This window comes from Helianthus annuus, chromosome 16 (genome assembly GCF_002127325.2).
Source record: "Helianthus annuus cultivar XRQ/B chromosome 16, HanXRQr2.0-SUNRISE, whole genome shotgun sequence".
Taxonomy (NCBI): Eukaryota; Viridiplantae; Streptophyta; class Magnoliopsida; order Asterales; family Asteraceae; genus Helianthus; species Helianthus annuus.
Genome location: NC_035448.2, coordinates 23,063,683 through 23,089,579, shown reverse-complemented (window position 1 = coordinate 23,089,579; position 25,897 = coordinate 23,063,683). Strand labels below are relative to the sequence as shown.

The 25,897-nt window shown below is 33.5% G+C and overlaps 1 protein-coding gene across 1 annotated transcript; it reads right to left on the bottom strand.

Moving 5' to 3' along the window:
• Positions 1-8,949: 8,949 nt before the first annotated feature.
• LOC110915872 (kinesin-like protein KIN-7D, mitochondrial) lies at positions 8,950-24,287 on the bottom strand. The gene is made up of 25 exons (XM_022160613.2): positions 23,607-24,287; positions 23,131-23,228; positions 22,945-23,034; positions 22,808-22,860; positions 21,957-22,022; positions 21,700-21,753; positions 21,477-21,536; positions 20,644-20,722; positions 20,465-20,532; positions 20,225-20,281; positions 20,033-20,137; positions 19,217-19,321; positions 19,016-19,123; positions 18,779-18,910; positions 17,614-17,793; positions 15,740-15,913; positions 14,432-14,569; positions 14,134-14,253; positions 13,549-13,599; positions 13,356-13,403; positions 13,039-13,185; positions 11,785-12,432; positions 10,438-10,543; positions 10,210-10,324; positions 8,950-9,161 (listed from the first exon to the last, which is right to left on the bottom strand). The coding sequence occupies exons 1-24, from the start codon at positions 23,948-23,950 to the stop codon at positions 10,239-10,241; spliced, it is 3,117 nt and encodes a 1,038-aa protein (XP_022016305.1). The 5' UTR covers positions 23,951-24,287; the 3' UTR covers positions 8,950-9,161; positions 10,210-10,238.
• Between the last annotated feature and the right edge of the window lie 1,610 nt (positions 24,288-25,897).

The following is a 25,897-nucleotide window of genomic DNA, read 5'->3' as shown; positions in this document are numbered from 1 at the left end:
ATCAATGATACAAACATCATTTTCGTATAAAATAATTCTTGAATTGCAAAACACATCAAATTATTATATGTAACAAGTAGTTAAAAAAACTCGATACAAACTATGAACCGCAACAAACGACCATTGAACAAGATGAGACTTGAAAGTTAGTACCTCAAAACGAGCTTGGATACACATTTTCCTCACTTGCATTACACAAAAAAAATGTGGTAAGTGTTATATAATACAACCTTACAATACATATGTGACCAAGATGAGACTTATAATATTGAATAATAAATAGTTAAATACAATTAAAAGAAAACAAACAAACATTAGTTCTATTCTAGTACTTCTCTCCGAACTTATCAAAGATGTTTAATTTTAACTAAGCTTTTAACCAAGGCTTTGTGGTCTAGCAGTACCAAGTAGCAAGGTGTGATGGATAGGTGTCCTTTTCCATAAATTTGAGGGTTCTAGTCCCATGGTGAACATAAATGTGTATATTTAGAAGTAGAATTAGTAAGTGTGCGAGTTAGTGGTTTTTCAGAAAATATATATGCTTTCTATGATTATTAAATGTAATTTTTAAAGTAGAATTAGTGAGTGTGTGAGTTAGTGGTTTTTCGAAAAGTATATATGCTTTCTATGAATATTAAATGTAATTACATAATTATGTTTGAAACTCATACATAAAATAAGAAATAGAGTTTACCTGAATATAGTTAACTAAAAGGGATTATACATTACTTATAGACAACTGCAATTGATATTTATGAAAATTACATCAAAAGTTAAAGCATGTACTTATACAAAGAGAAATGTGACACATGTAATTTAACGTAGACATATATCACGAAAGTAGCCTAAGACTACATGGTATAGTGACTTAGTGAGATCTATTGCATATAACACCCATGGTAATGAAGCCTCTTCGATATCTTTTCTCGTCGACTCATGTTTTTTCTTGTAGTTCAATTGTTTTTCATCATCATGGCAAGAAAGACTTTTCGTTAAGATGACCCACTCCAGATATATACCGTCGACAAGATAATACATGTATTTGTAGTGCACATCATTTGCATAAGATGATAATAAGGTGCAACCCCGTCTATGACATCATCGAGAAGGTTTGATGATGGTAAAAGTACGCATGCAAAGTCCGAGCATAGTACGAAAACACAAGTCACACAAAACAAAACAAAACAAAATCGTATGCTATTAAATTTTATTCACAAGCTAATAAATTTTTATTTTTAATCTTTTAAAGATAACCTTAAAGTAATATTCCCAACATGTCACATAACATTCTCTTCTTAAATTTATCTTAATGTCATGTATCATTCTCTCATTTATTATTATCATCATTATTATTATTATTATTATTATTATTATTATTATTATTATTATTATTATTATTATTATTATTATTATTATTATTATTATTATTATTATTATTATTATTATCATTACATATGTTAAATGATAAATATCATACAAAAATTGCTTAAATTAAATAAGTAAAAAGGCAAAAATACCCCTAATTTAACTGATTTTTTTTTGATGAAGTTAATGAGCTGGATGAAAATGGCAAAAAAATGCAAAACTCGGGGACAAATGAGAAAATTGTTATTGCTACTGTTATTATATTTATCTGTAATTATTAAATTATTATAATTATGAATTATTATTATTATCTAAGTCACTAGGTTATAGTCTCGTGTGTTACACGGGCTTACGTAAGATATTGTCTTTATTTTTATTTTATTTGCAAACTATTAACTTTTTTTATTTTTTAGTCTTTTAAGGATAACTTTAAAGTAGTACTCCCAACAGTATTTATATAATAATAATAATAATAATAATAATAATAATAATAATAATAATAATAAGGAAAAATTACAAGTTTTGTCCTTTATCTTTATACTACTTTTCAGGCGGTGTTCTTTTTAACGAATGTTGACAGGCGGTGTCCTTTAGTAGGTATTTTGTTGCAAGTTTAGTCCTTTATTCCCAACTCAGTTAAAAAACCCTGTTAAGTGTTGGGTGTAAAGGACTAAACTTGTAACAAAATACCTAGGTAAAGGACTAAACTTGCAACAAAATACCTAGTAAAGGACACTCCCTGTCAACGATTAACAAGGTTTTTTAACTGGGTTGGGTGTAAAGGACTAAACTTGCAACAAAATACCTACTAAAGGACACCGCCTGTCAACATTCGTTAAAAAGGACACCGCCTGAAAAGTGGTATAAAGATAAAGGACAAAACTTGTAAATTTTCCTAATAATAATAATAATAATAATAATAATAATAATAATAATAATAATAATAATAATAATAAATGAAAAGTCAAAGGAAGGCAAATCAAAAGATACTATAAAATCTAATGGTTAATGACTCTAGATATCCAATGAGAGGAGATAGATATAAAGTTTATCGTTTTCATGGTTTTGGTGTGAATGGTCCCCCAAATTAAAAACAAGGATATTGTGAAGTATGGGTTCTAACTTCTTAGAACTTTGAAGAAGGAAGATATTTGAATTTTAAAGGTACCCATGGTTAACACTTTATCTTCTTTATGTTATTTTTAAATTTAAGATATTTTTGTTGATTTTTAAGATTCAAAATCTTGAAAATGATACATGGCTATTAGACTACAAGGTATGGTGATGGTTCATCCTTGGAGGATGATCCGTCACGTAGGCGACACGTCATAGTCCTCCCAAGGATGGATCATCCTCCAAAATTAGAGGGCATGGGAGGATGGTCCTAGTCATAGTCCTCCACCACTTTTATGTTTTTTTATTATTTTTAATCTTCAACTTTTATTTAACATTTACCAAATAAAGTAACAAAATATTTTCATTAATATTAAAAAACATTACATAAACTTAAAGAAATAAATTTAAAAAAAAACATAAACTTGAAAAAAATAAAGTAAAAAAAATAAACTTAAAAATATCCTAACATATTAAAATAAGCTACTAGTCTTCGTCTTCCATGTCGTGGCCGGGTTCGTTTTGAGCGTTGTTCCAAATGTACACCAAGTCCGCTTGTAGGTTATGATGTGTGTACTCGTTACGTAGAGCGAAGGCGTTCAAATCTTGTTGTTCCCCACTAACTGGAACAGAATTTCCAGTAGACGTGTTTTCGTCGTACTCGCATATCGCTCTCCCTTCGTCTTTAATGATCATGTTATGAAAGATGATACAAGCGTACATAATGTGTCGTAACCTCTTTGGTGTTTGCGAACGTGCTGGATGTGAAATGATGTGCCATTTTTTTTTGTAGAACACCAAAAGCCCGTTCAATATCTTTTCTCGCACCCTCTTGAAACTTCGCAAACTTTTTTCTTTTGTCGTCTGTCGGGTGCGGGATAGTTTTAACGATTGTCGAGTACGTTGGGTATATCCCATCGGCTAGGTAGTAACCTCGCCTGTATTCCACCCCTGAAACCGTAAAGCTTGTGTCTGGACCTGTACCCGCCACTACATCCTCAAATATCTGTGACTGGTATATGATGTTAAGGTCATTGAGCGAACCAGGTAGACCAAAAAAAGCATGCCATATCCAGAGATCCTGTGACGCAACAGCCTCTAGAATAATAGTCGGATGTCCATGATCTCCCCTAGTATACTGACCTTGCCATGCAACTGGGCAGTTCTGCCACTGCCAGTGCATGCAATCAATGCTCCCGAGCATTCCTGGGAAACCATGTCTCTGTTCGTGTGCTTGATATAATTTTTGAACGTCGTTTGCGTTCGGTTTCCGCAGGTATCGCTTGCTATACAATTTGACAACCCATTGGCAAAACTTGTGCAAACATCGACGTGCGGTTCTTTCAGACATCCTAATATACTCGTCTAATGCATCGGGTGCGTAACCGTACGCAAGTTGGCGAATGGCCGACGTACATTTTTGTAAATTACTGAAACCCCTTTGCCCCCTAGCGTCGTTTCGCAATGTAAAAAACGGATCAGACTGGGCCATGTCGCCTGCAATACGTAAAAACAGTGGACGACTCATGCGGAACCGATGTCGAAAAATCTCGGCTGGGTACACGGGTTCATCGGCAAAATAATCGGCTACTAGTTTATCGTGGCCGGCTATAAATTTAAAACGAAACATAAATGAAATTAATTATAAAATACATTTTCAAATCTATATAAAACATAAGGGAAAAAAAGTAAAATACCTTCTTGGTCTCGGTTATATTTTGCTCGTCTAGTTAGCCGTTGGGACGACCCTTCATCAGCCGCCATGAACACCTGAGCCGCGTTCATAATCATGTTGTGCATAATACCATCCTCTTCCGAAGATGATGAATACCACGCAGACGAAGACGATGAAGACATAGAAGAAATTGAAGAAATGGAAGAAATGGGTGAAGCCATGATAATTTTTTAGCGAGAGATGGGGTGGTAGCGGGTAAAAAATGGTACAAAATATGATGACTTTTTATAAAAAGGGAAGAGTGGTAATAAAATGTGAGAGAGAATGGGTTGGTAGAGGGTGAAAAGTTATGAAAAAAATGGTTAAAGAGGTGAGTATTTATAAAAATGGAAGTGAATTGGGGTGTTTTTTGAATTATGACCGTTTAGTTAATTAATAAAAATTCTGAAATTAATTTTTTTTTCAAACGGTCAAATGCAGCCATGGTCCCCACAAATTTTTGTCCTTTTGTGCGCGTCTTGAACGTCGGCTTACAACCGTTGACGATGGGACCGGGGGGGGGGGGGGGGGGGGGCGGCACGATGTGCATACCACCACCGATGCAGGACGATGTGGGGACGAACTCCATACCGAGTAGCCTTATTTCTTTCAAACTTGAATGCAAGTAAATATATACATCATATATAATCTATGTCATGTTTAATGTTTATTGTTTAAGCACAAACTTTATTCTACATGATCTTATTGGTTAGTTGGGTCAATTCCAATAATTAATTCTCATGGTTACAAAAAAAAGATTATACACACATTTACACATGCATAAGTGTGAGATATATATGTAGAAAACATTGGTGAAAATTGTAATATGATTATATAGTATATACATGCATGAATTTAACAAAATGCCAACCTACAAAAGACTATACACGTAGGTAAGTTTAGCCATTCAAAAAAAAGACTATACACACATACGTATTTGTAGCGTTAGATCCATACGTTTTATTGAGTGTACAAGGCACCAGAGGAAGTTACACACGGTCAAATAAATATTAAGAAAAATAAATATTAAGAAGTAATCTGTAATTTCCCTAATATAACATTTAAAAGTCATTCATAATGCATAGCAAAATTCATTACCTAGACGAAGAAAGCAGTGGCGGTTCTAGGATTCCGACCAAGCGGGAACGTTTTATAAATAGGCGGTAACGAAATCGAAAAAACGTCAAATTTTTCCAAAATTTACACTAAAAATGTCAAAAATTTTCCGACCAAGCGGTATCCGAGGCTCCCCCTTGATCAATGGTAGATCCGCCCCTGGAAGAAAGTATAATTCTTTTGCTACATAAACGAAGAAAAACAACAATTTTGTCAGTTTGAAAGTAGGTCAGACTTACTTTTAAATGAGAATTTTTTTAACTAAAAATTAATAATGTTAACGTCTATGGTACCCATACATGTGTGTATATGTGTTTATACATGAATACACAGGGTAGGATGGGCTTCTGCAAAGACCAAAGATGTTTAAAAGTACCTTCATACTACACCTTTTCAACTTATTTATATATCTATCTTGTTTCCATATCTTATTCCATATATATCTTCTATTATGGTTTGTCATTGTTACATTTCCATATCTTATTCCATATATATCTTCTATTATGGTTTGTCATTGTTACATTGTGTTACCCATACATATATGTTTCGTAAGGACAACTTGGACTAGTGTCGTTGCTATTGCTAGAAAGACATTTCGACTGTCGTGTCAAAGCCTAAATCTAATCTTGAATGAGATGGCAAACAAATCTGAATTTGACGGGCAAATCCGAAACATCTAGGACGGGTAAAGGGATGATTCTACATGTATGAGACTAGTTTAAAAAAAATATTCACGAGTTTGAGACAGATGGGTATTATGTGATGCTCAACTTGATTACCCGACAGGCCGAAATCTACATGTTTACTTGAACCATACTCGTATACATATTTTTTTCTTTTTCTTTTTATTTATTTTTATTTTTTTGTTCTTGTTTAAGAGAGTGATCTACTAATTCACCCACCTTTTACTTATTATATTTCAAAATTTACTTGGGTAACAAAATTATATAAACATTATTATACTAAGAAATGTATTTAGAAATCCCAACGACTAATTTCTAACATAATAACGGGTATACCCAATGGGTAATGAGAAATCGGATATCTACATCAAGATTTAAGATCACAACGATTGGTAAAGGATTGGTATGCAATTTGTAATTGCTTGCTTGTAATAATCATCATTTTAAAACACTTATATCTTCAAGCTTGATAATATATGACAAGCTTAAGTATACTTGTAACTTATAATACCTGATAAGTTACAACCGTTCAAAATTAAAAGATGTGACAACCCACGACCGTTAAAAAAATACATGACAACTTACAGCTTAAAACATAATTTAAACATATTAAACTCAAGACGTTATACGTCGTGTCTATTTTTGTTCAAAACGAGTTTAGGAATATCATATAGGTTGATGGATCAAGAAATGAAAGAAAGGTCGGAAGTAGAGAGAAAAGTAGATGCCGCCAGTGGTCTTCTTACTCCTTTCTTAATATGTGTGGTTGTTGGAAATCAAGCCCTTGATCGAACATAAAAAAACACGAGACTGAACGAACTGTTCGACTCTTTTTTATTATTTAACAATGAGAGCACACCAATTACAATGCCCCTAATCATTTATTTATACTAAACTTGTTCTAGTCCTAACCCGACTCAAACTCAATTTTAAATAACAATTTTTTTACTAGATAAACCTATCCAATAAAACCAACAATTATCTCTAATTTATTACATATACAAGACAAAATAAATAATTCACCATATTTTTCTATAATTCGCCTTGATATTTATCTCCTAAATTCAAGATTAATCTCTTCATTCTCCTGCATAATTTTGAATTGGATCCGTTTCTTTATATTTGCACCGTTATCGAAAATTCCAATACCTTAACCAAGTTTGACATCCCTCTTCCCAGGTCACCAGAACAGCCCCCTTCTTGACTACCTATCAAAGAAAAAAACAAGTCTCCCCACTTTGACGAATCTTCTTACGTCCATTTACCCGCAAATTCCGATCGGATACTTCTGCCAATAAGAACAACCTACACCGGTTTTTCCGTTCTTATCCTTGGTTGGAAGGACAGGATCTTGATATTACCTGGATTAAAAATTGCTAATGCTATGAAGTTCACCACCACCGAAATGAAATGGACTGATCACCTGGCACTACCACCGTCCCAATGGTACTTCCACGTGACACCCGTTGATCCAAACAACCGTTCTTTTTACTTTATGTAAAATAGATTGAACTCTTCTTTGATCGTAGTTTTACCACTATGTCATACTCCTCCTTGATATGCCTCCCGTATATATCAACCACCAACAAATGGCACAAAAAAATTGAATAAATTACATAAATGCCATAGAAAAGGAAAGTTAAATATACGAGTGTTAATGGCATTATTGTAACTAAAAGTAAAATAAATTAAAAATACATAAATAATAAATTATATTCGTATAAATGTGTGTGTGTCCATATGTACTAGGTTAGAACCCCGTGTATTACACGGTTAAATAAATGTAATTTTATATATTAAATAACAAAAAAGTTATATCTTTGAGACCCTCGTGTATTGTACAAGTTGAGTAAATTTAATTTTATATATTAAATAATGAAAAAAGTTACACTTTTAAGAACCACATGTGTCATACGGGTTGTGCACATGCAATTTTATATACCAAACAATAAAAAGTTATATCTTGATAAACCCTATTTATTATATGGATTGAATAAATCTAATTTTATATACTACATAATAAAAAGTCATATTTTTAAAAACTCCGTGTATTACACGAGTTCCATAAATGTAATTTTGTATAGTAATATCTTTAAAAAAAGTAACTGATATACTCGATATACGATGGATGGGGTGATTGCGGTGATAGTTCTTATAAATGTCACGTAAACATAGTGATTACCGTATTTGAGTTGAGAGTTGAACACGGAAATAAAAGTATAGAACCAATAAACATGATTAATATTTTTGTTTACCCTTTATAAACATTTTTTAAATAGGTTCTATCTTTAACTACTTTAGTTTAATAAAATAAATAAAGCGTTTACATTATATTAATTTATATTGAAGGGATTAGTTCAAGCATTATGTGATATGTTAACCATATGAAAACGCACGTTTTGACGTATCCGATTGAACTTAATATATCCTATAGTTGCATTGTGATTGGATTAAAACGTAACGTAAATCGAATTTATATCGTACAATCATAACGTATTATACGCGACCCGACTAACTCGAATTTATATCGTCAAGGCAAAAACTCTTGAGGGGGTCAAAGTGGCATTTACAAAGTTCATAAAAAGTTAAGTGGTTAAAAATTGCATTTCTTGAACTTAAGGGCTAAAAAAGGGTAAAGATAAAATTTGATAAAGTTTTGGGGTAAGAAAAAAACTATAACAAAGTTATAAATATTATAAAATATTATATTATATCCTAAACAAATTGTTTAAATTTATATTAAATTTAATTTTATAATTATTTTTAGTTGATATTAATTATTTATAAATATAGATAGCTTCAATGAATGACACGTGTCCAAAACTTGGTTTATTTTATTATATACTATAGATAGACTATAGATATAGATATAGATGTGTGCGTGCACAATTTTTATGACATAAATAGTTTTTAAACCAGTAAGATGGGATTCTATGACCAGTTTGGTTACGAAAACACTTCAAAACAGTTTGTATTATGCTAAGACTTCATTATCAGTTTTCTTTTTTACAGTTTATAATAAAAAGCTGAAAGTAGAATCGTACTATACATTTTCAATAATAGTTTACATACACAGCATGACTAATCAAAGAATGACACATTGACACCTACTAATATGGGACACAAAATATAAACCAGCAGGTGGATGATAATGAAACATGAAATATCTCCTGCAAACCATACAAAACAAATCATTAACACATTATCTTAATAGAAAAATCATTTTTTTAAAGGAAAGGTCAAAATTACAGAAACAATTGTGTGAGATATATTATATTAATATTTTGTTGAAATATATGATGGGTATTAGGAAAATGGGTAAGCTGGTGGTGAGTATAACAAATGGGTGTAGTTAACCAAAACAGATATAAAAAATACATGGTGGCTAACAAAGTAGTTTCGCCTGATTAATTTTAATCAGGTATGACTTCTTTTGTACAATTGTGGACAAGTCAATTACGAAAATAACCTTCAATTTTTTTTTCAAAATAAACAAAATTAGCCAATAAAATATCAACACCTCATCAAAGGTATTTTTGTTTACTTAAATTTTCAAGGGTATTTCCGACATTTGACAAATTGGTGTATATGGAAGCAAATATAGAGGTGTAAGTGAGGCAAGTCACTCATGGGCGACTTAAGATCAACTCACTAAACGCTTGAGCTTGTAATCTTGTATTGGGGCTCGTTTAATAAACAAGCTCGAGCCTGAGCTTTCACATATCGAGCTTGACTAGGCTCTTCAGTAAAACGAGACTATTGTATATACAATTTTTATTTAATATACCATATATATTTTTTACATAAAAATTATTTTTTAAAAACTTTATTAAATAATATATATGATGTTATATAAAAAAATATAACTACAAACGTATAAAAACATAGTTAGAAATGTAGATAAATATAATAATCAGATAACTAATAAATAACAATCAAGTTGAACCCAACCCGAGCTAGAACTTTGGAAATAGAGCTCTAAACGAGCCAAGCTCGGAGTGGCTTAACGAAAAAAGTCAAATACTTTGAATCGCCTCAAAATCCCAAAATTTTGTCAGCGTTTCTTTTCTAATTTTGTCCTAAGTAAAAAAATTATAAAGCTTCCCATTTTACCCTTGAAAATTTAATATCTTAAACACGGTAAGGCCTTAAGGGCAAAATTACAACAAAGGACACAAACAATGATCAAATTATATCAAAAAAAGAACTTTGATATACCTTTATTTATAAGAGGTTATTTGCACACGTCAAGCGGTGAAAGCGAAAATTCTATCAGCAGTCTTTGTCCGACAAATTGGACACTCGGAACACGCAACTGAACACGATTTACACACTACAAAAAAACAAATAAAAAAAAGATGTTATAATGTAAGAAAGGTATATTCAACTTTAAGAGATGGTAAAAGAAAATGTTTAAATAAAACGGGAACATTTAAAGCAACTTACAACTAAAATGACGGCAAGGAAGAAGCATGGTTGTAGTTGGTGATTCAAAACATACTTTACAAACATGAGAATTTGCATCTTTCTCCTTCATTTCTTGCATTCGAGCCTGGATACCAACCAAATCGATTAATTATGAATAATAAAAAAAAGCATCATTTGAAAATATTATTAAGTTTATACATCTATAGAAAAAGTTCAGGAAATGCACTATATAAACTTTGATTTTAGTTGTTTACATCATTAAATCTCTAAAATTATAAAAATTCAAAGAAAACTTTTATTTTAATAGTTCTGTCGTTTGTATGATGGAGTCCCTAAACTCACAGAAAACTTTTAATTCTAACTTTTATCAGAGGACCTTTTGTTGAGCTTTTAGAAGTTGAGGAACTTAACCACAAAAACAGTACAATTTATGAATTTAATGAATGTCCGTATACAGTATACTTATCACTGGTAACCATTTAATGCAAACATATCACATGCTTGGGATAATTGATAAGTATGTTTGCTATTAATAGTTAAAAAACAAAGTGCATCGCGTGTTTCTAAGGTTTGCCCTAAATCTAAAAGGATAAAAGTAGAGGTGACAATTTCGACCGCTTAATTCATATTTGGTATATTCAGGTTTTGATTTATCTTGAACAGGTCAAATGTCAAAAAAAAAAAAAAACAATAGTAAAAGGCATACAGGTCAAATGGGCCCAATAAGTCAAACGGGTAAAAGTTGCCTAAAGCCTAAGAAGACCTGTTTCAACTACAGTAAGCATGTAAATGAACACGAATAGAGGAATGTTCATGTTTGTTCAATTAACTTTAACTGAACAAAAACACGAACATATAATCCAACACATTTTTCTGTTCATGTTCGTGTATTAAGAAAATGGTCATGTTTGTGTTCGTTTAGGTCCGTTCGTTTAAAACCTAACCGAACAGTTCATGAACATAAATGAACATAATTCAACAAACAATAAACCACATCAATAAACATAATATATTTGAGTAAACATAAACGAAAAATAAAGTAACTATTTATTTAAATTAATTACGATAAATTCCTTTGGAAAACCCCTTTTGATTACTAGAAAGCCCGATTACCTATTAGTTATATTTATATAAGTTGTAGAAAGTTCCTTTTATGTTTAATATTATATAACTACTTATGTTATTAACTTGAAACGAACGCACATAAACAAACATAAACGGATGTTCACGAACATAAATGAACGAACAACACGTGTGTTCATGTTCGTTCATTTATTAAATAAAGAACATAACGAACTACCCGCCGAACAAGTTCACGAACGTTCGGTTCGCTTACAGGCCTATCAACTAGTGACCAAAACGTACCTTCAACCGAGCAACAAGGGGCTCTTCCTTTGGCACGTCATGAACTACCTTTTGAACATCCACAACCCACCTTTCTTTAACTGAATCATCAAGATCACCATGATCATCTAATCTCAATTCATTCACAACATCATTTCTTTCAACATGTCCATTATTAACATTTGATCCATTAACCTCTTTCTTCAACTCTGCAACAAGAACCCACATGTTTGCCAAATCGTTCTCCAAAATCGCTTCTTTTTTCTTAGATTCCTCAGCTTTTTTCACGTACTCGTTTTCTATAACTTCTTTTTCAGCCAAAGCAGCCTCAAGCTTTGCTTCTCTTTGCTTCGTTGTGTGCAACTCTCTTCTTAAATCTTCTATGTCTAAGTCAAACTCATCGTTGACCCGACCTGATATCCGACCATTCCGTTCTGGTTTTGGGCGGTTAGTTTCACGAGCAGTCGCCAAATCTTTTTCAAGCTTTGCATTTTGTAGTGAAAGTTTGGTGACTTCACCAGCTAAATTCTTTAATTCAACAGCTGCATCAGATGCTAGTTCTTTTGCATAAGATGCTTCCTCGGAAAGTTTCTGATTTTGTACTGATAATCCACTGTTTTGTTCTAGAATTTGAACATGCTCCCGCTTTAGTTTCTCATTTTTAACCTCCTGTTCGAAAGGAAAAAAAAAACGTAAATTAACTGAATTACAATTTACAACACCATATTATCTCTTTTGACTCACAGGTAAAATTGTACAGTTTAACCTCAATAAATGAATAACCTCGCCAAATGGATACAATTCTCATGTCCAAATTGTTATTATTACGCCACGCTTATCATTATTGATAGATATATAGCGTCATTAAAGTAAAATATTTCTTTTGCCATGAGGGTATTCACATATCCAGGCTTGCTTTCCTGTAACTATAAATCTAGAAAGCAATTTGTATCATTGTTTGATTAAGCGTGACAGGTCAAACAGAACGAAAGGCCCCTAAAGTGACTTCTAACGCAAAAACGTTAGATTATTGTTGAAATAAAATTAATAAATCATTTTTTGACATGAATTATTATAAAAAAGTTGGACAAAATGGGTTTCGCATCAATCTGAGTTTTACAAACATTTTGACCGGTTATCCAATCCACCCGAATCATTTTATACAAAAGAATTAAATCATATTGAAAAAATAAATTAATGCCATTGTATATGACACCAACTATTTTCAAAAATAGGCACAAAGAGTTTCAGATCAAACCGGTCTGAAAGTATCACCTGAATTTTAATTTTCTTTCTTAGTTCATCAATGTATTCTTCAGATCCACGATGTCTAGATGATTGCAGGGCTTTCTCATTCTGCGCTGCAGCCAACTGCTGTTCGAGCAATGTAATTCTCTCTTGCAGCTCCTTATTTTCAGAACACTGTAAATTAAACAATGAGTCATAATAATGAAAGATGGTTCAAAGTGTAAGGTTGGTGTATAATAAAAAATTAAAATAAAAAGTATATTTTTTATGATGTGTAACATGTTTTTTGAACCAAATGTAATGAAATGAAATAGTTATAAGTGGCATTAACCATTCATGCATACCTTGTTCTGTAATTGTTCCTGGAGAATTCGATTGTCTGCTGTCTTGATCTGTGGATATAAAAATTGGATTTAATTTTAAACATCACATAATACAGTTAGAACATAGTAATATAAGTTTTTAGTTGCAAACAAAGACTGTTGTGTATGCAATACAGGAAAAGAACACTATGGCAAACTTTGGAAGCATGCATACCTCAAGCTCAAAGCCCTTTTCATCACATTGTGTCATCAATCTCATCATTGTCTATTTAAAAAAAGACATGTTAATAAACTTGCATCTGGATAGAGAAAAAATAATAGTGCAAGTCTTGCAAATAATAAAGGCAGCAAAAATGATTAAAACAAGTAAAATGTCATTTTCGTCCCTCCACTTTTGCAACTTTTGTCCGAAGGTTTGTTTTTCCGCATTTGGATCCAAAAGGTTTGAAATCTTGCCCTTTTCATCCAACTCGTTAACTCCGTCCATTTTTCTCCGTTATATGAGGGGCATTTCTGTCTTTTAAGACATTTTTTATTAAAAAAGAAACACTATAAGAAACAAGGATCCCTTTAACCATCACAAAAAAATGTCTAGAAAGACGAAAATACCCCCGGCTTAACGTTAAAAATAGATGGAGTTAACGAGTTGGATGAAAATGGCAAGATTTCAAACTTTTTGGATCCAGATGCGGAAAAACAAACCTTTGGACAAAAGTCGCAAAAGTAGCCAAACCTCATGGACGAAATGGCATTTTACTCGAAAAGAAAAATTGCATAAAAATTGAAAAAAATAGGCTACCTGTTGCATATCAGCCAACGATGTATTAGAAATTGAAGCTTCATTGCTTTCAATAATCTGTTTCTCTAAGACCCTCATTTGCCTTCTTTTTTCTTCAATTTCCCGTTCCAGGTTTTCTATCTGTTAAAAAGTTATATTTATAATTAGCGTACAATTCTTAAATTTGTCCCATCATCATAAAGTAAATAAGTTCTTTCAAAAGCCATATTTCTTCAATTTGAAGGCTCAAATATTAACGACGTGTTTTTATAACTTGAATGTAAAAGCATTCAAAATTTAAAGTAAATGTAAGAAATACTTGTGTTTTTGAGCTCTCAGGATCATTTGCAGACTGCTCTACTAAACGTTTCATTGTACTTGAACTGAATGCTATCTCTCCCGCAAGCATTTTAACTTGCTCCACTAGAAGGTCCATCTGATCTATTGAGATCACACCCTGTAGTCAAAGAAAATACTATAACAAAGTTGGGTATTAACATTTATAGATGCTATACGCTGCAACATCTGCAGTAAATTTGTATATATGAAACTGATGATCCCGGATAAAATATATTTGAAGAAAACTTGAACATAGTGTCCAAACCATAACAACATGCATGGTTAGAGTTGTTAGACCATCTCAAATTTCTTCTCCAGTCTCCACCAAGAAACCAAATTTGGTGTAGTTTTCCAGTGTGACACTATTCATTTTTCCATTTTACACCAATTTTTAGAGTAACACTATTCATCACACCAAATTTCTTTAAGTTTAAATCTAACCCTTTTATATTATACTTTTTTTTATTTTGCACTCTTGTTGTATACGCGTAAATTATATAACAGTGAGGGAAAATGAGTCGTATGGCTAAAATTATGACTAACAAGGATATCAAGACATACCCTTTAGGCATGTGTATCATTACTCATAGTTAAATATTCAACACAAAAACAGTACTTTATACTAGATATTAAAAAACAGTACTTTATACTAAATATATTATTAAAACATTCTCTCTGAGATTTTTAAATGAGTCTAGTGTTGAGTATGAAATTAAATTTCTTTTGCAATTTATATTTCTACTGGTAACTTTATAATTAATTACTTTGTTGAATTATTTAGTAGGTATAAATTATAAAGGTACGTAAATGTATTACACTTTTTTTGCAATTAAGAACAGCTCATTCTATATATAACAAAACTACTTTCTTATAACATTATGCATTTAATTTATCAAAAAATATTTAAGTCAAATGAATTACAGTGTATACACAAAATTATTAGTGTATAAAAGAATTTGGTGTAAATATTTGAGGCATACGCTGGAGTGAATCAAATTTGGTGTAAAACCGTTGCTATTAACGATGCTTTTCTACAATGTTTCTTACAGTGTTGAGGCCCTTATAGGGGTATATACAAAACGGCTTAATGTTTAAAGGCAATTCCCATTGTATCACATCAAAAATCTCTTTTTCTATCAACAAAAATAAAGATCTATTTGAGGTGTTATTCAGAATTAAAACTAAAGCTCGGCCAAATCCAACATAGCCATTTCACAATTGCGTAAAAGCTAGGTAATAAGTTAATAACTACTGTTGACCATGCATAAAGAAAGGTACTGAAACATACCGTTGGCAATTTTGCACCATCACCAGAACCATTAATTATATCACCCGCTTGAGTTGATTCTCCGATAGTGCTACCTGCTGCTGATAAATTGCTGGAACTTCTGTGTTTGAGTTCATAAGATATTTCTAATGGAGTGCCACTTGGGTTCTCACTTTGCAACAGCATAGGACCATTCTGAAATGCAAAGGAAAACAGATCAAATGCAATCAAACAGCAGATTATAAAACCCAGAGCCGAAGCATAAATCAGGTGGCAATTTCGGGTTATACTTTGCCTCCAATAGATCAGAAGGTTAAATTTCAAAAGCCGATAAAAAATGAAACGAATGAAAAGTGACCCAAAAATATTGAATACAACCTCTTAAGCTGCTATACGGAAAAATATACTAGTATTAAGCCCCCGTGTTGTGGCAGAGGCGTAAAACTGTGAAAAAAGTAACATTGAAACGCTTCATCGAACCCGTGTGTTGAATTTGTGGCAGCACTGTTAAACCGAACGAAAAATAGACGTAAAAAAGTTCAACCACGCACAGCCGTTGCGGCGTGTTAACGCGCAAAAGTTAGACCAAAATGCAAAACATAGAAAAGAATAACTAAGTCGACATATGACTTGCGCGTTGCAATGGGGAATATACGCGTAAAAACGTTGAACCACACACGCACGTTAAAGTGTGTTAACTCGCAAAATTTAGATCTAAACGTTAAATGAAAAATAAGTAAAATACGAAAAAAGTATAGGGGACCAAAGCTGAAAGTCGAAAAGTGTTGTGGTTAACAATGAAAAAAACTTTGTGACAAATTTGTAAAAGATGGAAAGTATAGGGATTAAAAGGATAAACATTGAAAAAAAATCATCAGAACACTTTGTACAAGCTCTAATGCATAACAAAGTTCATATTTAATATATATAGAATAGTTTAAAAATATCATATCATATATAATACATTAAGTACTTATTGAGTTCAAGAAAAAGAGGACAAAATATGTCTGCAGGTACCACAAATGCAAAAAAGCTCAGAAAGTTGCATTCAACCAGCAAAAAAAAATTAAGTGATTCATCCAACATACCAAGGAACCAATCTCACAACCACCTTGAAAATGTGCTCAATTATTATTTATATAATACTTTTGTAACCATATTTATTACGTTAATTATTTATAGAACTCGAAGAAAAAAGGGACAACATGTTTGAATGCCAGCGAGGCGCGTGCTGACCGACGAACCTGTTAACCAACCCTTACAATCTGACAATATCTAACCGCTACATAAATTTATGTAAACACAGACGGAACAGAGTTCAGCTATGAGGTTAATGTGGTAAAATCAGATATCAAGGACCGATATGGCCATAATTGAGATATAGGTTATCGCGGTGGGATATCGGTAATTTTAATATCATGCAGAATTTATATATATAGCAATTTAACACTAACAATTATGTATACTCTCCTACCATTAACAAATTAACCTTTTGCAACTTGCACAACACTAACAATTGTAGCAAGTAGGAACTGATTAAGACTTAAAACACTAATAGCAGCAATAAGAAGAAAGATGAATGGTAGAAGTGTAGAACTAAGAAGAAAGGTACTAATATCGGGAAAACCGGTGATATGTCCGCCAAATATCAGTCAAAGTGTCAAACATCAGTCGATATCGCCGATAATATCGGTACCGATATATGACACCGATATTTTGCATGGGGACTGATAACCGAACCGCTTAGGAGTTCAGAAACTTGCATCAAAGTAGTATCACCATGGGATGTTACACCAGCAAGCCAAGTATGCTGATATTAAAGTTATACACACCATAAAATCTAATAAATAAATAAAGGAGTATCTGATAGAATTTAGTGAAAACATGTAACTTACGTCATCACCGTTGGCAGAGAAACTCCTTTGATGAGCAGACACATCTGTTAATCCAGGAATTGTATTTTTTGAGGAAACAAGTATTAGCTTTGTGAGCCTTTGAATTCTACTCATTAGAGCTGCCTTGGCTTCTTCCTCTTCCTCCAAGCGGGATTGCATCTTTACTTGTCCTTCTTCTAACTATTAAATGTGTAGCAGTTAAATATATAAAAGTATATGTTGTCGACTGAAAGTTTGAAACTAGCCTGCTACTATTTCCCCATAAACTACAGAACCCGCAATTGAGTAAAAAATTAGGGGAGGGCAAAAAACCGAAAAAAACGACCCATAACCGAATTAACCAACAAAACCGAACCTAAAAAATCGAACCAATTCAAAAACAGGTGGGTCAGTTAATTATTTTTTGAAAACCAAAAATAGCGGGCCGGTTATGGTTATCAATGTTTCCATGTCCGCCTTAACCGAAATGATATAAAATTAAATGGGTCAGTTAATTAATATTTAATGTTTTTTGTTGAAAGTGTGTTTAATTTTATAGTTATCTCATAACCAACCCGCTATAACCATCAAAAACTGAATAACCGAAACCGCCATAACCGATCAATTATGGTTATGGTTATCCATTAACCGACATCCTGGTAATGGTTTTGGTCCAAAACCGTCTCAAACCGACCCATGCACACCCCTAATAAAAATAATCAGACCAAAAACATGCCAGAATATTGTAAAAGGAAACAAACATCCTAGTTTTTCACATCTAATTGATGCCTTCTAATAGGTTGATACAAGGGGTATTTTTGTCTTTTTGAAATTTGTAAAGGTGTTTCTGTCATCCGTCATTTTTTTGGCCATAATTGGTATAAATAAAAACTGGACACTTTTGGGTGGCCTATAAAGTAATTTCAATATATGGGTGTCTTTAAGGGAAAGTTTTGAATACTTTTTGCTAGTATTTTGTACATCCAAATATCTAATAGTGCTTTTTGATCCAAACAATACAAGAATAAATTGTGTATTTTAGAAGTTCATAAGGGCATTTTTCCCAGTCGTCATGTTTTTGGCCAGAATATGATGAATAAAACTGCACACATACTTGTATGTAGTGCTTGCAATATATGTGTCGGCTTAATTAAAAACTGAATACATTTGTTGAATAAATTTGTACCTTTAGTTTTAAGCTCATTATCTCCTCGGGATTAACGCCTACAAGCATCCCGCTTCTTAGCTGGTCAAGCTCTTGTTTGAGAACTGATATTTCTCTTTGGTACTTCTTAATCAGAGACTTCTCGTCAATAATCTGGACAATGAATTTTCAATGAGCATATAACAAGCGACCAAGTATTTTTGTTTTAATAATTTCCGCAAACGATAGAAATTAGAAAATACTAGTTTCATAGCAGACCTTGTTCCGAGAAGCATATATTTCAACACGCTTTGCCCTACTTGCAAATTTTAATGTATTATGTGTCTCCTCCATATTGCTAGAAGCTGGAGTTATGGTGCAGATGAGCTAAATCAGAAAAGCAAGTGATTTATCAGATAACCTGTTTATTCAACTACATTTGTCACTAATAGCATTGCAATTTATATAGTTTATACTCACTGAAACATGTCCATGACCACTCAATGAAGACTGTAGTAGGCGTGTAAGCTTGGAATCTCGATATGGAACATGAGATGCCTTCCCCTCACTAAGCTTCCCGATTACCTGCAAGTCCCATTGAAACAAATTTCCCAAAAAAATCACTACTGGATACAACTGTCAGAATTAGGATAATACTATGTTGATAACTGAGGTCAGAAAATCAAATGGTCAACATAAGTCAACGTACAGAGAGGTAATGTCAACATTTGTTGAAGGTTACAAAGTTTTGGCTAGAAAGTGACAAGTTCCAGAAAGTTAATAAGTCTTGTCTAAAAACAGAAGAAAGATAGAAGCTCAGGGACTGTTCTTGTCAAGATGAAACTGTGGTTGTTACAGGTCGTTATTAGCTGGTTTTAGGGCTATAATTAGGCATCTTTTCTGTAGATGATGATAGTTCAATTCATGTAAACTCTTTGTAATACGTTTCAATTCGTTCATGTTTCTGTATTCACTTTCTTCAATAAAGCGTTGGTGATTGTTAATGTTTCTTGATCAGTTTTCTTTCGTTTGTTCAATCTTTTATTCGTTTGATCTAAATTCCGCTTTAAAGTTAACATACTATAACATTTTAGAAGCTGTCATTGTCTCTAAAAAATGGGGAGTGTTGAACATGGAAAAAACTACATATTGACACAGGGGTGAAACATATAAATTGAAAGTACCCATACACCAAATGATGCTCATTTCCTATTAAATAAGCAGGTAATACCATATACGAGTTAATATTTATGCATATCAACTTTCTAGCAGCATCAGAAATCTAAAGTGACTTACAGTTCCAAGAGTTAGAAGACTTTTGTTTATGTAAGATCCTTCTTTCCTCCTAAGTCCAGTTGTTTCAGTTTTCGAGCTCTCTGATCCCGCAAGATCAATTAGATTCTAGAAAATGTAAGTACAAATTATAAAAGTAGATGACAAACCGGCAATAAACTCATGTTAAGTATACTAAGATTCAAATGTACATACAAGTTGGGAAAAGATCACTCCATCATACTCATCACCATGAGCACTGCTTTCAATCATCTGTCCATTCAAATATATTTTAATTCAAGTGTACTACTTGTCAATACTGGAACTAAAGAAAATATCATCAGGCCTTTGAAACGAGCATGAAAGATAACATATAAGCGTCTGATTAAAACAAAAAAGGCAGAATAATAACAAGTCTACACAAAGTTAACAATAAGCAATAAACTAAAGACATACCAGAGTAAATATTGTATGACTACGGCTACTAAGAAGATTAAAATTATTTGAACCTACGTGGCGGTGCTCTGCAACAGAAAGTAGTAAACAGAAGATGAAGATTACAAAGGGTCAAAGAGTGATAACACATTTATGCAGCAACTGTAATTGTCTAGTCAGAATGTCAGATTCAGCAGTACCTTCGCCAGCAGCAATAAAAGAAAGGGCATGCCCAGGGGATAAGACAACTTCTTCCTTTATACCCTCAACATATGTACCCTATGAAGAGAATAAGTAGCATGATCAGAAATACAGTCACGTAAATGCTTAAATATACAATGCTAGCACTACAGAATAAGATGGGATAATGTTTAGAAAAATTCAAACTTCAAATATATTGTGTTACTGCTATCTACAAAGATACGGGTCCCAACAGTTATGTAAAATTGGAAGTCTTTAGTCTCAACCTCACATTTTATGTACTGACGAGCAACGTTATAAAAAGCATTAAAACAAGTGACCTTTAGAGCTCAAATCACCTAAACAAGTAAAAATGATTAAGCACATGCTTAAACACAACTACTTTTAGGTTACCTCAACATACGATAATAAAACTTTGACACTGGTACTTATTCAAATTATTAGTTTCAATGTTACTTGGACGGACACTAAAACATGCTACGATTCCTCAAAGCTGAGAAAACTCGACCACCGAAAACAAGTTGAAAAGTTATTTAATATTCGCTTATTTTTCGAAAACACCTTGCTCAACTACTAGTTCCTAAACCCTGTAGCGGGACTCACTGGGGGAATCTAATCTATGCAGCCCTAACAAGTTGCAGCACTTAGTGAGTGATTAATGCCTAGGGCTTGAGCGTCCCAAAGATATATTTTTTTATAGATTAAAGTTGAGTGAGTGACTAAATTCTATAAAGAAACAAGGGCTTCAAAACAGATAACAAACACTAGATGTGAAGAGACACAGAACACAAGATTTTGTCAGAACACGCAGATTTATCATGAGTGCACAAACCTGTGCATCTTCTCGAACACGCAGATTTTGTCCAGTTGGATCAAGCAAATCATTGATCACCTGGCACAAGAAGCACAGGATGCTAAGTCCATTTTGATAAACTTCACAAAAAGCCAGTACAAGACAAGGAAAATGATGACAATACTGGCAAACAGAAGTGAAATATTGTGTGCATTTGCATTTTGATTAGTTTACAAGCAGTCGTATAAACTGTATAACCAACCTCATTGTAGATCTCAAGGTACGACACACGCAACAAGAACTCCCTTCCTGGAGTCTGCAATGTGAATACAAGATCAAATACTCATAAACTGTGCTCCTTAAATGTCAGTAATAAACCAAGTGTGGCACAACTACATATAGATATTAGATACATAAGTGTATGTATACATACTGAACCAAAGGTATGGTACATAAATGCATGCAATTTTCATGCCTTTAAATGTCAAAGTCAAACATGAGGTTTTGAGAAACACTTACATCCTGAATAATACTGAAAACATCCTTTATAGCCAACGGAATTATTCCAGGAGAATGGTGATCACCCTGAGAAAATAATTGAGAAAAAGTTCTGAACAAAATACATAATGTATATATATAGAAGCATAGCTAACTTATATGTAGAATAAAGTGCATGAATCATAAGTAATCCTTATGTAGCCAGAATGGCGGCAATATATTTCATCTTCTCAAATCAAATGTCCCCCGTTATATCACAAAATTACCAGTTATATCATAAAATTACAATGGTGCCGATAACTCCTCTAATAAGTTGCATACTAGTGCTTCTTTACTGATATAAGCAGCAGAAGCCATCAACACAATTTTATGAGCACCAATAATAGTTTAAGGTCGCCTTTACTACCCCAGATCGCCTATACGACATACTATTCACATCAAGAATAAAGTCTTTCAAAGAACTATGTTCTAGCTTACCTGCCCTCTTCAGATGAAATTATTCAATATGTAACATCAGAAATCATTCTATAAGGGGAGTGGGGGTGGTATCACTTGCAAAAATTCTATCACTCACAAACATCCAATCAAGTTCCGCCATGTCATCAACCATTTTTCCATCACTCACAACCTTTTTTAGTGGCAATGGTCATCACTCACAACACCCACAATAAACCCTCACACCCCCTCACATGTTCCATCACTCAATACCCATAACGGGTGAAGTTTATCACGCAAGAATATCATCACTCGTTGAAAAAGTTGGTGGCGGTGGGTTGTTGAAAACTATCACGCGTGGAAGAGGCTCTATCACGGACAAAAGGCAACCGCCCCCACTCCCCTAATAACTTCACAGGAGTAGCAACTACTCTTACATGCATTGTATGTGTCTTCCCACTGCTCGTAACACCATAAGCAAAGACAGTGCCTGCAATAGCAGTCTTACATTAGCTAAACAACTTGTTTTCAATGCGCAATTGAATTATTTAAATCTAATCTACTTTTACAGCACCGTTTACTCCTTCCATAGCAGTCTTTACAACAGGTCGAGCAGCTACTTCATACACTTCCTGAGTTACAGCAGACGATCCAAAAACTCTATCTGTAGTATCATCACATACACATTTACAGCATCACATGTCGCATATATCACTTTAACAAATAGGTAACAACTTGTACATAAAGCCAAATAGTGTACCAAATGCATAGGAAGTCACAGGATTGTACTCGTTGCGTACGAGTTTGTCACCATCTGCATACCAAGCAATCTCATCTCCTCTCTGGCACTCTCGTTCACTAAAATGTCAACAAATCAGACAAACTATCACCGACATTTTCTCAAAACCCTAACTAGCCCAAAATCAACATTATGCATGAATCTAAACATTCAAATTCATCAACGAATCAGACAAATGTCACCTACAATTTTAGAAAACCCAAACCAGCCCAAAATCAAGGTTATGCATGAATCTAAAACCAATTCAATTCAAATTCATCAATAAATCAGTTTACCTTAACGGCTTAAACCTAACGGTCACGGAAACGTTCACTAAAATGTCAACAAATCAGACAAAATATCACCTACATTTTCTCAAAACCCTAACCAGCCTAAAATCAACGTTACGCATGAATCTAAAACCAACTCAATTCAAATTCATCAATAAATCAGCTTACCTCAACGGCCTAAACCTAACCGTCACGGAAATACTATCTCCTCCTCCCGATTTCAACACACTACCATCCGGCTCTCCGATAAGCTCGTCGGACGACGAAAAACCGACCGACGAACGGCCTCCATAACCGGCGTACATCGAATCAGCCCTGACCGCACCTGAAGTAGTTGATCTGGAACCGTAACCGTTACCGGATGAAGCGTAATATGAGGATGATGAAGATGAAGAGGATCGATGAATGAGTTGCTTGAGAGAAGATGATGAAGAAGATGAAGAAAAAGGACTTGAAGGCTTCCGGTTGTGGAATGGTGAAGTGATTTTTCTTCTTGATGAAGAAGCTGCCATTAAAGTAGCGAATAGGTGTTGGCCAAAATATGAAGTTATGTAGAAAAGGTGTGTGTGATAGTGAGAGATGGGTAGAGATATTTGTCAGGGTTCACATGGTGATTGAGCATAAAGTGAATGACATTGTTTGCGGAGTAAGTGAGTGAGTGAGAAGGTTGTAGAGAGAGAGAGAGAAACAATGTGAGTGAGTATACGTATAGAGGGAGAGAGTGAGAGTGTGTGTGAGAGAGAGAGAGTGAGAGATGATATGAGTGCGTGTTTCTTGTTGGTGAAGACAAAGGAGAGTTGCAGAGAGTGGAGAGAGAGCAATAAAACGTCACAGAGGAAGGTGGGAAGGAGAACGATGGAAGGATTTCTTTTTATTATTATTTTAATTTAATATTTAATATATATTAATATTTGATATTTTGAATTCATTGTATTTTTTTTTTTTTTTCACTAACGGCTTATATTCGTTGTAGAGCAAGAGGATTCTAAACAATGATATTTTGAATTCATTGTATTTTTTTTTTTTTTAATTTTAATTCACTTTCATTGTAGATCAAGAGGATTATAAACAATAGCATTCATGATTATAAACATAAATTATGATTTTTTTTATTAGTCAACTTTATTTTAGTTTTAGATTTCAAAAAGGGGAAATAGCAAGAATAACCATTGACCAGTCCACTTTTCAAAAATAGTCAAATGAAACGGTTTTACGTGTTGTTACAAACCACTTAAACGGATTAACAAAATCCTTTCAAGTCCCATCAACTAGGGCTGTAAACGAACCGAACGTTCAGCGAACAGTTCGTGAACCGTTTGGCGGGAAGTTGTTTGATAAGCTTAACGAACGAACACGAACAAAAAATTCCGTTCGATAAGCTTAACGAACGAACACTAACAAAGGTCTCGTTCGTCCGATTGCGTTCGTGAACGTTCGGTAATATGATCGTTTATGTTCGTTCGTGTTCGTTCGTTTATGTCCGTTCGTGTTCGGTTTTTATGTTTATTTTTCTAAAAGTTTTTAATCTTTTATTAATTTTTTACTTTCCCCCATAAGTATTATTTCCCTCTCTTTTTGTTTACCTTTCCCACCTTTTTTTACTTCCCCGCCTAATTCCTACACTTCAGTACGCTAATTATATCAAAAAATTAGTAAAACCTAATAACCCATGTGGCTTTAGCGGTGCCTTTTTTTAATTTTCAAAATTAATGTTCATCTGTGTCCTTTTGTGTTCGTTTGCGTTCGTGGTTAGTGTTCGCGAACAACCAAAATTCCTTAACGAACGAACACGAACACAAACTTTTGTTCGTCATGTGTTCGCGAACAGTTCACGAACATCCAAATTTCCTTAACGAACGAACATGAACATAGCCTTGTTCGTGTTCGTTCGATTCGTTTACAGCCCTACCACCAACCACCGATTGCCACGTGTCCGATAAAACCTGAAACGACTCTAAGCCGTTTCAAACGTTGTCATTTATTGGAACGTTCTCAGCCAAGAACTTTCCACACGGCTTGTCCCTTGAGCCGGTAAGTGGATGGTTTGTTCTCTGGAGCTGGTTGAAAGATATCAGCCGAGAACTTTCCACGCCACTCAAGTCGTTTCATTTGGTTCAAACCCCAAGTCGTTTCAACATAACTTCACTCGGTTCCGTACAAAGCTAAGTCGTTTCCGTACAAAGCTAAGCCGTTTCAACATAACTTGTGCCGGTTGAACTAAACCTGAGCCGTTTCGATGACCCTTTAATTTTCTTTACAATTTTCTTCTGTGCCCACTTAGTAAGTAAGTGTTTCTCCTGATACCCTGCAATCGGCGTTCATAAAACCATTTTTGTGCAGATTGCCGAAAGAATTCTATAAGTTGCGTTATTGGCATTTTACGTGGGTGTCTGGATAAAGAGTTAATAGACTCTGCACTGCTAGATGTCATATAATGATATCCATTGTCGGGACAATGT

What these genes read in the sequence shown, in the direction of transcription:
- LOC110915872 (XM_022160613.2), bottom strand. Translation starts at nt 23,950, where the DNA reads ATGGCAGCTTCTTCATCAAGAAGAAAAATCACTTCACCATTCCACAAC. An exon ending in GTCATACAATATTTACTCTG is followed by an intron (nt 20,282 to 20,464) that starts GTATGTCTTTAG and finishes TTGAATGGACAG; the next exon opens with ATGATTGAAAGCAGTGCTCA. An exon ending in GAAAGAAAATTAAAATTCAG is followed by an intron (nt 12,433 to 13,038) that starts GTGATACTTTCA and finishes CCTTTCGAACAG; the next exon opens with GAGGTTAAAAATGAGAAACT.